This window comes from Gobio gobio, assembly GCF_949357685.1.
Source record: "Gobio gobio genome assembly, chromosome: 15".
Lineage (NCBI taxonomy): Eukaryota > Metazoa > Chordata > Actinopteri > Cypriniformes > Gobionidae > Gobio > Gobio gobio.
Genome location: NC_137108.1, coordinates 18,341,544 through 18,359,055, shown reverse-complemented (window position 1 = coordinate 18,359,055; position 17,512 = coordinate 18,341,544). Strand labels below are relative to the sequence as shown.

At 36.6% G+C, this 17,512-nt stretch overlaps 1 protein-coding gene across 3 annotated transcripts in view; it reads left to right on the top strand.

Annotated features, from left to right (window-relative positions):
• Positions 1 to 17,320, top strand: part of pip5k1ab (phosphatidylinositol-4-phosphate 5-kinase, type I, alpha, b) — a 33,367-nt gene extending 16,047 nt beyond the window's left edge. For all 3 annotated transcript variants that reach the window (XM_079837499.1, XM_079837500.1, XM_079837501.1), the window contains 13 exons: positions 1,437 to 1,567; positions 1,877 to 1,994; positions 3,580 to 3,732; positions 3,862 to 4,161; positions 4,960 to 5,183; positions 6,915 to 6,998; positions 7,078 to 7,126; positions 7,233 to 7,314; positions 8,799 to 8,960; positions 9,628 to 9,763; positions 9,907 to 9,969; positions 13,346 to 13,433; positions 13,511 to 17,320. In XM_079837499.1, the coding sequence (XP_079693625.1) occupies positions 1,437 to 1,567; positions 1,877 to 1,994; positions 3,580 to 3,732; positions 3,862 to 4,161; positions 4,960 to 5,183; positions 6,915 to 6,998; positions 7,078 to 7,126; positions 7,233 to 7,314; positions 8,799 to 8,960; positions 9,628 to 9,763; positions 9,907 to 9,969; positions 13,346 to 13,433; positions 13,511 to 13,513 (1,593 nt within the window). In that variant the 3' untranslated portion in view covers positions 13,514 to 17,320. The remainder of the gene's footprint in view (positions 1 to 1,436; positions 1,568 to 1,876; positions 1,995 to 3,579; positions 3,733 to 3,861; positions 4,162 to 4,959; positions 5,184 to 6,914; positions 6,999 to 7,077; positions 7,127 to 7,232; positions 7,315 to 8,798; positions 8,961 to 9,627; positions 9,764 to 9,906; positions 9,970 to 13,345; positions 13,434 to 13,510) is intronic.
• The last annotated feature ends 192 nt before the right edge of the window (positions 17,321 to 17,512 follow it).

Sequence of the window (17,512 nt, the reverse complement as noted above, 5' to 3'; positions counted from 1 at the left end):
TCTTTTCATGACAGTCTGAACGACACAGATCCGATCTTTTCAAATGCGGCCCAGGCCACTTGGGTATGTGGTCCAAATCCGATACATATCCGATCTTTTGAAATGCGTCTTCAGTCTGAACTGCCAGGTCACATGTATCCGACCCGCACGTCGTTGATACGCGACAAACGTCATCATTGTAACTCCCGTTCCTTACTCCAGTCCAGTGGTGGCGGTAATGCACAAGAAATAGTTGCTAACCGCCAATAAAAGAAGTACGCACCTGTTGCTAGCCAATACACTCCAACTCCAACGCGTTTCTGCACTGTTATGGGCCGCCGCAGACGTGTCTCTTCCCGTGACAAAGTTAGTTGAAGGCGCTCGCAAACATAATTGAAGGTGGATCTGGTCATTCTGAAGTTACTGACGAATTCGGTATCAGTAAAGCCACTCACATCAGTATCCCACCACTCCTGGCTGCGACTCCGCACACACACGTTTCTCTGTACCGACGTTGCTACCACTGCTCCACAAAACGCCATGGCCAAAAACCTTGCTCTCCTCCTCTTTTTTAATTTTCTTCTTAACATGAGAAGGTTGTAATGGTGCTGGCTCCGTTGCGAAAATAACTTTAATGAAGCTAAACGAACTCCAATGCTGACACCCATATTTGGCTACTTCCGTAAACAACAAGTGACGTCGTTGACCGTTGAGTACTCTTCTGCGCACGCGGGTCACTTCTGGGTCATTTCACGTTCACACAGGAGATCACAAAAGGTCGCATTTAATTGGAAATGTGAACGGCCTTGCAAAAAAATCGCATTTTTTCAAAAAATCGGAATTGAGCATTAAGCCCTGCAGTGTGAACACAGCCTCATTCAGTGATACATTTGCATCATCCTTCAATGTTCGGCACGTTTTTTCCCCCCTCATTTTTTTGTTTCAAATTTTATTTTGTCTTATTAATGAATTAGGAAATTAATAGGAAAATTAGTGTCCCCCCCAAAAAAAATATCATAGAAGTGGTGTACCAGATGAACGGAACAAGATTTATTAAGACACTTGACACATTCAACTCATTAAAAAATGTAAAACTACAGATTTCAACAGTGACTGTTTAGTTGAAATGATGGGGGGAGGCATCATCTTCAGCATTTTATATAAGCAGTATGTCAATTTATAAATGCATATATTAAATGTTGTTGAGCGAAAAATGTCAACTACTTTTTTTTTAAGACTATATTTCCCACTCCTAATAATAACACATTCCAGCATTTGTTTTTCCTGGAAATTACTGTTGTTGTTTTTTATAAATGCATTATGTTCCCACGCCACCTACATAACAGCTCATTTATAGGTCATTTAAAAGAATCATTGTGATATTTATCTAGTGTTTCCTTTCTGTTTGCACTTCTTTCGCACGCATTCTCACGCACGCACTCTTTCTTTGTCTTTAGACGACCTCCTCCGCCCTCAAAGGTGCCATCCAGCTGGGCATCGCGCACACAGTGGGCAGCCTCAGTCAGAAAGCTGAGAGAGACGTTCTCATGCAGGACTTTTATGTAGTAGAGAGCATCTTCTTCCCCAGGTGTGTGTACAAAAAGACATCTTGCTGTATGCGTGTTACCACTTGTTTGCCAGAACTACTCAACCATGCTCTGTAGCTATATTTAAATATTTATGGCTATTTAAATAGATTTGAATGGGTGTGCTGACTGAAGTTTGTGTGTCTGTAAATCAAGTGAAATGTCATCTGTAACAGAGACTTTTGGTGTCATGTGTGTGCTTAAACCTCTGGATCGAACAGTGGGCAGCTTGCCAGGTTATATATGTAATTAATAAAACAGAAACTCATAACCCTGTCTCTGTTTTGCTCTCCCTGTCTTCTCTCCTACAGTGAAGGAAGTAATTTGACTCCAGCACATCACCACGGTGACTTCAGGTTTAAGACCTACGCCCCCATCGCCTTCCGTTATTTCAGAGAACTCTTCGGCATTCGACCTGACGACTATCTGGTTAGCTGAACCTATATATATAAAAAATATTATTTATTTTAATACTTGTTTAGATTGATATTAACTCTTTCCCCGCCAGTGTTTACATTTTTTTTTTTGTGATAATTTTCACTAAAATGTTATGGCCCATAGAATATTTTGTTGTATGAATATTCATGTAATATATCAAAAGAAAGAGCAGACCCTCTGCTTTTAAATGTATTTTTATTCTAGCTCCATGCATTCCTTTTTTGTCAACACTTAAATATGGGTAAGTTTCATAAAATTTTGAACAAAAAGCTAAGAAAAATCAAGTTTTTGTGAAAGACTACATCCAGATCAGATTCAGAACGATGATCAAACATCGATTGACCAGATCGGGTCCATCAACACCCCTAACACTTGCTCAGTCCTATAGCTCGTTCTGGGTCGACATTTCATTCAGTAACATTAGGCAGTTTAATGTTGATGATCACGTTATTTTACATATGCATCTGCTTACATGCGATTGCTTGTTTTTTTGCATCTTCGTCACCTCTGTTTTGATCAGGAGATTCTGTACTCATTCTTAGAAGATGCGTGATAGCGCCCCCTAGCGTCGTGAAAAAAATTCCATGTTTGGTAGGAAAGCGTTTTCTCACAAATAACGGAAAATTCAGTGTTTGGCGGGGAAAGAGTTAAAGGTACAGTAAGCTGTTAATATTTGAAATCACCAAAACAAACAAACACACACCTACCCAAAAGGATCCCACCATTATCTTGATAGCTCCACCCCAAATTCACGAACATGCTATGCATCACAGACACTTCCCCCATCATGAGTGTATACGGCCCTTATACGCCTGGTCCGATCCTCTTTCAGCCGCGTTTCTCAGAAATAGCTTACTGCACCTCTAAACAGGAATAATAATAAAAAAAAAAAAAAAAAAAAAAAAAAAAATATATATATATATATATATATATATATATATATATATATATATATATATATATATATATATATATATATATATGTATATATGTATATATGTATATATGTATATATGTATATATATGTATGTATGTATGTATGTATGTGTATATATATACATATATATATATATATATATATATATATATACACACACACACACACACACACACACACACACACACACACACACACACACACACACACACACACTACTGTTCAGAAGGGCTCAATACAATTTTTTTTTTTAAAGAAAAAATTGCACTGGCAGTAAAGACATTTATAATGTCACATAATATTTCTATTTCAAATAAATGCTGTTCAGCAAGATATTTATCAGCACAATTGTATTGAACATTGATATAATAATAAATGTTTCTTGAAAACCGAATCATCATATTAGACTGCTTTGCATTCTATAAAATAGAAATCAGTTAATAAAATAGAAATCAATACTGTATTTTTTTTTTAAAAGAGACTTCTTTCAAAAAACATAACAAATATTACCCACCCCTAACTTTTGAACAGTTGTGTGTGTGTGTGTTTGTGTGTGTGTATATAACAGTCATCATCGACAGAGTTCATTGTCCTTAGAAACATCCCTGATGTGTTTTTGTGATTTCTTTCTGTCTGCAGTATTCTCTATGTAATGATCCTTTGATCGAACTGTCCAACCCTGGAGCGAGTGGATCAATATTTTATGTGACAAGTGATGATGAGTTCATTATAAAAACAGTGCAGCACAAGGAGGCAGAGTTTCTGCAGAAACTACTGCCCGGGTACTTCATGGTGAGCCTTACACACATGTGTTCATGTACTTTAGATACATAATTCATGGTATAAATCAAATTGTAGCATTCGTCTAGTTCCAAATTGTGATATTACAGCATTTCTGTTCTCCTCTCCTCCTCCCCTCAGAATCTGAATCAGAACAAGAGAACGCTGCTCCCGAAGTTTTACGGCTTGTATTGCGTGCAGTCGGGTGGAAAGAACATCCGTATCGTCGTAATGAATAACCTGTTGCCCCGCAGTGTGCCTATGCACCACAAATATGACATGAAGGGCTCCACGTACAAGCGGCGGGCCTCACCGAAAGAGAGAGAGAAAAGAGTCCCCACTTACAAAGACTTGGATTTCATCCAGGACATGCCCGAGGGCATCCAACTAGAACCGGACAACTACAACGCCCTCTGCAAAACCATCCAGCGGGACTGCCTGGTGAGCATGCATGCATGTTCATGTTAGGGTGTTTTTTTGCATGTTAGTTTAAACCGAATCAAGGATTATTATGAAGATGTTGATAATGAATATTCACAATACACTACCATTCATAATTTTGCGATAATTTTGTCTGTTATGGTCACCAAGGCTTGCTTTATTTGATTTGAAAAACATTAAAAACAGTAATATGGTGAAATATTACAGCACTTTAAAATAACTCTTCTATTTTGTTATATTTTAAAATGTTAGTTATTCCTGTGGTTGCAAAGCTGAATTTTCAGCAGCCATTACTCCAGTCTTAAGTGTCACATGATCCGTTAGAAAGCATTCTAATAGGCTGATTTGGTGACATTTTATATTTCTATTACAGTTTAAAAAGGTTGTACTGCTTAATATTTTTGTGTAAATCATGATACATTCCCAAATAGTGAACAGTAGTATGACATAAATCATTGAAGCGATAAGTACTTTAAGTATCCTAAAGATATGTGATCAGACATTGCCAGATTTGTGGTCTCTCCGTGTTGTGTATGTATTAAAATGTTTAATAATATAATATAAAAGGTAAATGTTGCCATTTATTATTACTATGTATTATTATATTGGTGCATATATAAAAATGATTTTGCACTGTGTTTTATTTCATGCATTAAACATTATGAATCTCTCGTTTGGTTGAAAAGATGCTCTGTGTCCAAAAAACAATAAAAAATCACCATTTTGGTGCAAATATGTACGTATTGAATATTGTCAAAAACAAGATTTGTTTTGTTTATCCATTTCTGTATTTGACAGCTGCTACAGAGCTTTAAGATTATGGACTACAGTCTATTGGCGGGGATCCATAACACAGATCAGGCATCTCGTGAGCGAGCAGGGGCTGTAGAGGGCGGGGGTTCCGACGGGGCCGTGACGCCAGACCACAGGAGGCCGCAGACTCAGAAAGCTCTGTACAGCACCGCGATGGAGTCCATACAGGGAGAGGCCAAAGGGAAAGGAACCCTGGAAACAGAGGACCAGTTAGTCACCATCTTATTATTCAATTTATTATTCTCTGTTTGATTTCTCTCCATCCATGCATTTTAATTCACCCATCCATCCATTTTCTGTGCTTTTTCCTATGTGTTCTGTCCTCTTCAACTTTCCAATTGTTCCATCTTTCTCCCACACTATAATCTCTTTCTTCAGTTTGCTTATGCCGGGTGCACACTATGTTTCCATCAAAAGTTGTGAATTTAAAGGTGCTGTATGCAAGTTTTTCACTTTACTAAAGCATAAAAATACCATTATATGTTTGCAGATATTTAGGACACATGCTAAATTCACCTAGCCTGACGTCGTCATGCTCAATTCTAGTCAGAATATGAGTCTGATACTGCTCCGTTGGGCTGTGATTATGGGGCGTGTTTCAACCGAGCCAGGAAAGACCTCAATTGGATAGACCTACAACCAATCAGAGCAACGGAGCGATGCATAACGTTAGTTCAGTCAGGACCACTTTTGAGAATGAAATTTATTGACAATCTTTGATTTGGCGAAAGGCTTAGGCTCAAAGATGCTCGAGCTGCCATACAAGACAGCTTGAGATACATCCCTGAAACATAATCCCCAGCCTTCATAATAACCAAAAGTTTCTTAGCACGTATTTACAGAAAGAGATACAATGATAACAATAGAGTTCTACACAGAATCCAATACTCGATAATAAAAGCGACCCCAATTATGTGATATACAGACCCAGGAATGCGAATTTTAGCAGGCATCACTGCCAAAATAACACATATTTTACCCCCCAAATGCCATTTTTTTCCCGGAGAAGGAACCCCCCCCCCCCCTAGTTTTTGGCTAGTTTTGAGTAGCAATTGGGCAGGTTTTGTTGTAAAAACTTGGCAACCCTGTGAATAAGTTAGAAGAAAAAGATGAGTGTAAACAATCTTTGCTGGTGTTGTAAAAAAAGAATTTAAGGATACACCAAGTACTTACCAACACGATCATCATTTCTGAGAGAAATATTAAAGGTGAATGCATATACGAACAAGTTCTCCGTTTGGGATTAGAACAAATTCAACCCAAGCGCCTTTGATGACGTGGATGATTACGTTACTGTTTATCATCTGTCCATCATCGTCTAAAGCCCGCCCTGACAATTTCATTGGTCCGAACAGTTTCTGTTCGGGCATAATTACTTCTCTATGGAGAAAGTCCAGACCGAACTGCCCGAGCACAATTGTTGTGGGCGGGGCTAAATTCGGCTGGCATCCAGGCTAAAATTCACCTACTTGTTTCTCAGAAAAACAATGCTACATTAGGGCTGCACGATTATGACAATTACATTTTTCGATTTTTCTCTTGAAATTGTAATTGCGATTTATTAATTACGATTATTCTATAGTTTATAGAAGTTTTTATGCACATTTTTAGAATTTATGTGCAGTTTGCCGTTTCCATCCAGCGAATATTTATTTAATTTAATTTTTTTAATGCAAAATGCACATAAATATAGGTGGATGGAAACATAGCTACTGTATGAATTTGGCCATCTTGAGACAAATATTGCTTATCCTAAAAGATTTCTCTAATCCTAGGCTAAAATCTGTAGTCTTTTATCACTAGTTTGACATTAGCCGACAACAGTCTGACCAGCAACATTTATAAAGGACCATTATAAATCGTACATTGTGCACAGTTTTAGTTTGGCTGCAATATGTATTAGTCATTTTAATGCAAGCAATTTCCTGTTTTGTCCATAGATGGGGAGGAATCCCAGCACGCAGCAGTAAAGGAGACAGAATACTGGTTTATATTGGGATCATCGACATATTACAGTCATACAGGTGACTAGTAACAGACAAGAGTTGTGTGTGCATGTTTGTGTTTGTGACCATCATTAATATCTGCATGTTTCTTCTTCAGATTTATAAAAAAAATAGAGCATTCCTGGAAGGCCTTGGTTCACGATGGGGTAAGTAATTTGTCCCGGGATGTTACTTTAAAGCAAACATTATAGTTATTTTGCATTTAGTTGTTGCATGTGAGATGAAATGGCATTGTAAACATTGACGTTGTAGGACACCGTCTCTGTACATCGGCCCGGATTCTACGCTGAGCGATTCCAGCGTTTCATGTGCAACACAGTTTTTAAGAAAACACGTAAGTTGAAAAACATCTGCTTGTCCATTTAGTCTTTAAAGGGGTAGTTTACCCAAAATTTTTAGTTCAGTCATCATTTATTCACTCATGTCGTTCCAATCCCATAAGACATTCATTAATTTTCAAAACGCTGGGAATTTTTTTTATTAAACCTGAAAGATTTCTGTCCCTCCATTGAAAGTCCATTCCACCAAAACTTTTAAGTGTCAAAAAGTTTATAAAAGTAAATGCGTTAGTAAATGCGTTGTAAAAGTAATCCATATGAAGGGAGCGGTTTAGTCTTGTGAAGAAACACTAAATAATTATTTACGCATAAACATTGATCTACGCACATTCAAAACAGCACATCATACATTTAACTATTCATCATATAAAGTGATTGTTTCCCTTCAGAAGACGGTTTAAACCTCTCAGTTTGAATGGATTACTTTTACCACATCTTTATGAACTTTTTGAAGCTTGAACGTTTCAATGGAGGGACAGAAACCTCTCAGGTTTCATTCAAAATACCTGCAACCAGAAATATATCAGCTTTGTGTTTCGAACATGAATGAAAGTCTTATAGGTTTGGAATTACGTGAGGGTGTGTAAATGATGATCAATTTCATTGTTGATGAGAAATTTCTTTAAAATTGATGTAAGATTGTTTCTTATGCTAAAATTCATTCTTTTAACCCAGTTTATTGTTCATTGACTATTAGTATGCCGTTCATGGGTTTTTCTCCCCCAAAAGTGTAAACATTAAACCTCCCAGGCACCATTAAAACAGAGCAGTCCGATCAGTTCTGTCAATCTCTTTCCAGCTCGACCAATAGCGTGAGTTTGGGGCATGGCGACTGTAGCAGGCGGAGTGTGATTTGTGTAGTGAGCCAGAGAGTGTTTAGCTGGTGTGAGACCATGACTGATGTGTTACATGGGAAAAGATAGTGTTAACAGAATTGCAAAGCCAAAAAAACCTTTCAAAGATGAAATCGGTCATGATCACGTCAAAGCGCTGTGATGCAACAATCTACATTGGACTCATCAATACCATACAGCATCATTATGCACCCGTTCAGAAAGACAAATGTATCAGTTTATAAAGTTTACTTTGAAGTGTCCAGACAGCCTCTAACAGTTCTGGTGCATAAAAAAAGTTGCATTCGCTCTAGACAAAGTGTTAGTCTACTCAATTGCTTACTCATGACACATAGCAACACAGCTGAAAGTATTCTTCATTTGTTTATTGAAAGTAGACTACTTTTATCTGTTAAAACTGCCTTCACAAGCACATGTAAGAGCTGTATATGTGATGTTTGAGTTGGGGGAGGCTTGACGTGTTAAAGGGGCTTTTGCAAGGTTGTTTAAATATATGCTTTATTTTTTTTATTCCACTAGTACTAGTGTTGCAGACACTATATACTTCTCCTTTAAGTCTTTATTTTGGCCTTTTAACTTAGTGTTTTTGTGATGTCGTCATCTTGTGCCTCTCTCTCCGTTTCCAGTAAAGTCTTCCCCCTCAAAGAAGAGTCGAAGTGGCTGTTCGAGTGTTGTGAGACGCCTTCCCATGGGAAGCTCTGCTCCCATCCCTGGCGGACAGACAGTTGCTGATGCCAGACTCCTGTACCGTACTCACCTTAACCAGTCCGATACAGAAGGAGAGAGCAGTGAGTACCGCAACCAAAACCATATACATATTTAAGTCTGTTGCTGAATTTACTACTTTCTTTAAACAAAAGTTACGGCAGTGAATCATCCTAGCCATTGAATGTAAAGCATATATGACTATAATGTTATATTAAAATGTTAATGTTGCAAAATGTGGGGTGCGCTAGGCTGCCTCTTTCAGCCGCATACAGTGTGGAGAACAAGTATTTGATACACTGCCTATTTTGCAGGTTTTCCTACTTACAAAGCATGTAGAGGTCTGCAATTTTTATCATAGGTACACTTCAACTGTGAGACGTAAAAAATCCTGAAAATCACATCTTATGATTTTTAAATAATTAATTTGCACTGTATATGCCCATTGAAAATGAACGCATTTTAGTACAATATTAACGATGACAAGCTGATATGTACAAGCCGAAATGAAATAGGCTATTTTTAAAATGTAAGGAGTAGAAAGTATAGATCATTTATATAATAAAAGGCATCGCTGTAAGAGATTGTGAAGTTGTTGTGCGAGCTGATAGAGATGCATTGTTTTAAAATATTTTTGTGCATGCTTTTCAGCTGAGTCAGATGTAGTGTGAATAGGCCTTTAATAGTGTACTAATAGTGTACTGTCTAGAGCATAAATAAAATCATAACTCCCTGTGTGATTGTCCTCAGGCATGCAGTCGGGCAGACCGGACCTGCTTCCACAAACCGATCCTTTGGCAGGAAGCTCTAGTGAGTTTGCGGCATCAAATCAGTCCACCTCATCACAAGGCAGCTCAGGAATGGCATCATCTTCACCTCCTCAAAGGTACCTCCACACTACCTCGCTATCCCTTTTTCAGTTTCTTTCTCTATTTTTGTTTAGTTTCTTGCATTTCATCATCACCTCTCTCGTTGAAATCTCTCTCCAGTTTTACCTTCATTTGTATAATAATTGCTGCTCACTTCCAGGTCAGTCGGGGTGGAGGTGCACAAATCTGCAGTCACTGAGCATGACAACAGCGACCCCCACAGGTAAAACCAAACACACACATTTCTCATTTCACCACCTCTCATGAATGATTCAATATAATATAATAATATAATATAATAAATCAGCATACATTACTGTTCAACACTACTTGAGCAAGGACTAAATTAAATTGATCAAAAGTGACTTAAGTAAAGGCTTCATTGTTACAAAAGTGTTCTATTTCAAAGAAATACTTTTCTTTTGAACTTTCTATTCACCATCAAAAAACTATTCAGCAACTGTTCTCAACATTGATAGTTGTTAGAAATAGTTTTTGAGCTCCAAATCAGTATTAGAATGATTTCTAAAGGATCATGTGACACTGAAGACTGGAGTAATGATGCTGAAAATTCAGCTCTGGCATCACAGGAATAAATTACATTTGAAAATATATTCGTAACACTTTACAATGAGGTTTCATTAGTAAACATTAGTTAACATTAACTAAGAACCAGCAATACTTCTACATAGGGATGCCCCGATCGATCGGCCGATAATCATATTTCATGACTCGATTGGTACTCACAATCTTGGCCGATCTCACGAACCGATCGCAATTTGATGACGTCAGCGCGTGGGGTGGTAGCAAATATTCAAACGAGAGCTTTGAAGGCCGAAGTGGAGAAGGGTTCCATGTGAACAGCAGTTGAACATGGGTCAGTCGGTCCTATGGGATGGGCGAACGCCGTTTGGAAGTATAAATATACAGTAGATTGATCTGAAACATAGCTGAGTCCGCAGAGTGAGCTGATGCAGGGAAAGTGCATGATACAGTTTGTCCTAAACATGACACATGCTTTATATTAACGGCTTTAAAATAACTGGTAATATATAGTTAACATGCATAGTTTAAAGCAGCTTGCCCTGTCAGATGATCTGAGAGATAACATTAGGCTACTTGTGCTGACAGACAGATAAACACTCGCGGTGTATAATGCATTTGAGATGTGGTGCTTTCCTCAGTGCATAACTTACATTTCACAGGTATATTCTCCATCTCTAAGTGTTAGAAAGTCATGCAAATATGTCCATTTTGCTGTCAGGAGAGGACGAGCCCTTCTGCCCTTGAATCTCCGCTAAAATCCAGGCTTCCGTGAACAAGCGCCGCCACGCGCATCCGCGCCAAACAGACGGAGCGCAATAGGAACGCAATAATTCTGACTAAAGTATACATATTTCAAAAAATTTTGTTGGACAATAAATGTGCCATATGTGGAATTTTAAACCTACAAGTAAGTGTATTTATGAAAGTGACCATTATAATTGGGTAATCAAATATAGGCTAAAATGCTTTTGTTTTTATTAAAATTTTTAGCTTGGTGAATAAAAAAAAATTATTAATTAGGGCCGTCAATCGATTAAATTTTTTTATCTAATTAATTGCATACTCTGTGTCGCAAATTAATCGCATACATAATTTTTGCTGTGAAAGTATTTTAAATATTTCAGTTCAAATGAATTAATGAATAATCAGCATTAGTGACATTTAAAGTTCAAAAACTCATTTATTATTATTTTCACTGTTCAAATATTGGCCATAACAATAAACAATATGACCTTATATGCTGAGGAAATAAATTAAAAAGTGCTTCAGGAAGAAGATTTTTTTTCACTGTACATACAATCAGGGCTTGACATTAACTTGTGGCTAGTGGTTTTCCAAAGTTACTAGCCACTCAGCATTTTCACTGGCCACAATTTTGCTGCTTGGAAATTACATTTTATTTGATTAAAGTTGAATTTGGCATGCTTTAATTACTAGATTTTGAGTCATTTTACTTGATTTAGAAGATTTAAAACCCTTTCAAACTTTCAATGCAGAGTGACCACCCAAATCAAGACTGCATTGTATATCAGCTGGTATGCAGGTGGGCAATATGGCTGATATGAGAAATTGAATATAGGCTAAATAAAAGAACAAAGAAGCAAATGACAAAAACAATAATACATTTCTTTGAAAAATGTACAGATACAGTAGGTTTATTTAATATGTAAACATTTATTTAACACCTGTAGTTGTTTGATTAACATTAATGACAGACAGGTATTCATTTGGGCTGCTGAATGCATGGACGTTGTAACGAGTAGGAATATAGTGTGGCCCCTTTAAGAGTGTGCGCTCCCTGTTGAGAATGCGTATCAATAGTACAAGTGTGCAGTGTCGTGGAATGTATACGCTACGCAGTTTTTCGCGTGCATATGATACACTTTATGGCATGTATATGACACGCTCTTGGGTAGGATAGTGGACATTGCAGGACATCGCAGACGACTTTATTTTTATCAGCACTTCCATCAGGCCGTTTTTATATAGGCTACGTAAATGTTCCAATCAATGATCCAGGCGGCGCGTTCTCACTCCTTCATTTTACAGCTCAGGGTCAAAGTCCAATACAGAATGGATTAATCTGCCTAATTTTTTTTAACAATTATTTTGACAGGCCTATAATTAATACATGCCTACATTACATTCACTGTATTTGGTTATACCCTTCAATATCAACATTATTTTTAGGACATCACTGGGCAGGATGTGAAATAAAATTATTAAAATAAATACAGATTTTTTTTGTTTTTTTTGGCCATATTGCCCAGCCCTATTTAGTATCCTGATATGCATAGTATTATGCAGAAACCCCATTTTAAAGGCATATTAAAATGTTCACTGTATAATGAATATTTTTTGTGATTTATTAAGTACCCTGTTAATAGTTACATTACCTAATTACCATAAAAATGTTAAAAAATATAATAAAGGCAACATCTATTGTATTTTTTTTTTTTTTATCTGAAAAAAGGTTAACAGTGATTAGAGAGCTTACAAATCAGTGAAGCATTGGAATCGGGATCGGTATCAGCCGATCACCATGACAAGAAATCGGTACTCGGCATCGGCTGCAAAAATCCTGATCGGAGCATCCCTACTTCTACAGCATTTATTAATCTTAATTTCATGTTAATTTCAACATCTACTAATACATTATTAAAGTCTAAGCACTGTGAACTAACATGAACAAACAGCTGAATGAACAGCTGTACTTTTATTAAATAACATTTAACAAAAATTAATAAATACTGTAACCCAATGTATTTCTCATTGTTAGTTCATGTTAGTTGATACATTAACTAATGTTAACAAATGAGAATTTATCGTAAAGTGTTACCAATATATTAAAATAGAAAATGTATTTTAAATTGTAATATTTCACACTGTTTCTACTGTATTTTGGATCAAATAAATGCTGCCTTGGTGAGCATAACACAACTTTGCGAATGTGTTTGGAACAATAGGGATGGTATATAATGACAAAATTGTAATATTTGGGTGAAGTACCTATGTTAAGAGACCAATCCTTCATCTCTCGCTCTCTTCTTCAGCACCGGAGCCGAATGCCTAGATGAGCAGTTAAGCAATGAAGATGCCATTTCGCTCAAAGACATCATCCCAGAGACTGACATTTGTTTTGTAAGTTTTGTAAACTCACAATAATTTAATTGATCCAAAAATGTGATTTTATTAAAGACCATATTGCTTGTTTCCAGTAAGAGCAGAGCGATGACTGATGGCACAGGAGCAAAGCATATATACGAGAGATTGACACACAGCAACTCAAGAGAGATGAAGGGCTATGCTATGAGCACTGCTATGAAGGCGGTTTTCTCTCAATGGGAGCTTGGGAAAGAACTCCAGGTCCTCAGCACAAATGTTTTAAAAGCAAGTGAGAAACAGAGGGAATGAAGAAAAGCCATTGAGCGAGGAGCTTTGATGGCTTTTTCTCTTTCTCTTGCACAGGAAATGCTGCTAAAACCAGTTTTAACCACAAACTTTATACAAAATGATTAGAAACGTGATGTTAGTATCTCATCCACATTCTTTACTGCCTTTGTTCCCTCTTTTAAAACAGAGTAAGCAGGATGCACAAACTAATTTGAGTTTTATCTGCCTAGCTAGTACTGGGAGAAAAAACATGTTACACAGTTGGCACCACTTTATATAATCCTATCATCGGAGGCTATGTTGCATAAATCTTTATTTATATAGGTCTTTAAACCTTCTGACTCTCTCTAAACTGGTGTGACTCGACTAGCTCCAGTGTGTTTATCTCAGAAGGCATTATGTCGGAGATAAGCAGACAACTTCTATTTCTCAGTGGCTTCTGTAAATACATATGAAGGTTAGTTGTTATGACTTTTCTTTTTGACTATAAACCTGATGAGAGCATCGCTTTTCCAGCTCTTTCTGTGTTGAGACAGCATGTGCCCTAAGAATGACCAAAAATGGCTCCCAGTTTCTTAAAAAGTAAATGCGTTTGAATGTTACAGATAAAATAGCTTTGTATCTTCTAAATATCCCGCAGTCAGGCTTAGTATTTAATGGTTAGTTGTTGCTTAACAATGGCCTTCTCTGAGGTGTAGATTTATATATTGTTTTTTTTTAAACGGATTCATATAATTATGTCTCTATGCATCCGTCTTTTGCATTTTTTTCCCTCCCTGCTTATTGTAATTTGCCCCTCTATATTGGACCAATCAACTGTCAAGGTTGAGAAATGGAGGGATCCGTATGCATGTCATATTCTCTTTTTAATGCACATATTGCTGCCACGCCAAGGGCCCGGTAATATTAGTGTACTGTTTTCATGTATATAGATCTGTAAATAATTAGTCAATCTGTGTTCCTGTACATTATAAAACTCTACTAATGTGCTCTTCCAGCACAGCAGCTATCGTCTTTTAACTGACATGTCAATGAATAGACAGATTGATTGATATGCCATGACGTCTTCCAATCATCCGCCTTAATGCAGCTATCGAAAGCAGCGCGTTGGTATAAAAAAAACACTCATTTCTGCTGGTTACAGAAATTACTTGGACCAACATGGATCTGCTAGCGTCATTTCAGATCTACCTGTTACAGATGTTTTTGTTACACAGTGCATGCTTTACTGGCTCTTTCATACAAACCTAATTGTTTTCTAGCATTATACACAGTCCTATAATGTGTAGACAGGACTGAAAAAGCCTTTCAGCAATTTGAATATCAGGAATGTAGGCTTAATTTACATTCTTACACGTTATAATGTCGGCAGATAAGAAATCTTGAGGATATTCACAGCTGATTTCCAGTTGACGGGATGTAACATCAGTTCCACAGTTTTAGTTAGACTCACCCTGAGAATAAATAATCATTTAAACTGAGTAAAGAAAGAAAATGGACACTAATGGACTTTACCAGGGCACATGTGAACACTTTAGAGGAGCTGGAAAGAGTCTTTGGCTCAATACAAGCTCTCTGATGAATCTGCCTTTCTATTATCACATCCATTTGGATTGATTTAACAAGAGGAAGGAGTTTTTTAATAGATCCATTGGTTGACAGGCATTACTTACAGTTTGTCTTTGGCCGATTCCAGGCCCTGATACCTCTGCCACACACATCTGCGGCTGACATTGCAGTCTAGAAGTATTCTGAAGAAGGGCTGACTGTAGGCTTGAACAGTGTTGTGTTGTCCCAAATAAACTGTCGGTGAAGCGCAGCTCTTAAAATCATGCAAGTGTGGGAGCGAAGTTGTGATCGTTTGCCAAGGATTTGCCTTTGCAGACCTGAAGAAAATGCAGATAGAATATGCACAGGTATATTGACAGTTTTTTTTTCACGAGACTGTATTGAAGAAACCTACAAAGCTTCACAATGGATGCAGTATTTATGCATATTCTAGTTTTTTGAAATGTTTAATGTATGTTAATCAAATTGATCATGTATACTTGTGCACAGAAATTTGGTTTGGGTCTTTTTTTTATTTTTATGGTTTGAATCATTTCAATGTATATTGTTCAAGTCTTTGTCAGATAATATTACAGAACATTTTGATAATGCTTCACAAAACTAGAAAAAGATATCTACCCCACAAAAAGCTAATATCACTAAAAAGCTAGAGATAAACTCAGTTGTCCTCTGAAAACACATTTATGATATTAAAAAGCAGTTTGCAATATTTTACAGTTTTTTTATTTTATTTTGCACAGCATGTTTCTAAGCTTTATGGATAATTTGTGAATGTCAAAAATGACTTATATTCACATTTAACTCCAGAGTCCTACATTACAGTAAATAAAATAAGATTAACAATTGCCTGATTAACATTTTTACATTTTATATTCAATTGTTCTCTGTTAGGTCTATATATAAATAAAATGAGGAGTTACTTTTATAAAACTAATATTGCACACAATGTTCGTATTCATTTCACTTTCCAATTATGGTGCTTGTATATCTGCTCTGTATACTGCTTCTTGTTTATAGACTTTTGTAGATTTGAGGTTCTGAAATCCATAACTCAAAAACTGATCTTGAATCAGCTCTAAGTGGCTTAATTTCACATTTGGTTTGTGGGGTAGTTTTCTAGAAGCGTAGAAGTCTTAAGCACACCGGTAGGAAGTTTTTATTTTTGGGCCTCACTCTCATTTAACTGTTATTTATGAATCCGTGTTTATGGTCTAAAGATGCTACAATAGCTAACTTCCTTTCTCTGACCAACACTCAATAACTGATCAATTCTTATAGGCGAGAAACCACACTAAATCATCGAAAACAACTTGACTTAAATATCCCAAAAGTGAATCTTTTGGCCTGACAATAATGCAAATGTAATGCGAATGAAAGTGAGCAGGCAAACGGAGACAGATAATCTTTACGCAATGGTTCATGTAGGGCTTTTTCCAGTGTTTGTTTTAATACAGTGAAACAACAGATATTTGCACAACAGACACATCAGTCGTGCTCAATGCACATTGGATTAAATGCTGGCAACTCTGACACTAAACAAACCTACTGCAATATGAACGTTTCTGCCAATGTATTTCAGTGATTGTATTTATTAAGAAATGTCTCTTTTCTTTTGTATTTGTGGACTTGTATGGATTATGAATTCTCTATGTACCATAGATGATTGTATGTATTATGTAATCTGTCTGAAGTTTCTGTGATCTAGTATGTATGTTATTTTGGGTCTGAGGGAAGTTCTAGACAATATAAACTTTTTTTTTTTTTGTGTCCAAGGTAAATATTCCTATTCATTATAAATCTGTGAAAGCTCTTCCTCAGCTTTTCTACTTGTGAATGTCTGGCGGTGTCAGTTACAACACTGGCAACCGTAAGTGCTTTGAGGACTATATTTTTACCTGGCCTGTATAAAACGTGTATATAATATGTATATAAGCAAGTCACGGAAATGCCTTTTTCTTGTGTGGTGTTTGCGGCCTGTTTCTCCTACCATCTTTCAGTGATGTGGTGATTCTGTTTTTTTCACATTGTCTTTCTGATTTAAAAAGAATAAAATATTTTCCAAACCATTGCTGTGGTTTTAAAATATTTTGCAAACCAATATATTAACTAACATGAACAATAAGCAATATATTTGTTGTGGCAAGTATTAATCATTGTTAACGTTAGTTAACTATCAAAGTTTTATAAAAAAAAAAAAAAATACGTCTTTATTGTTAGTTCATATTAGCTCAGGTTAATTAAATATTAATTAAATTGTT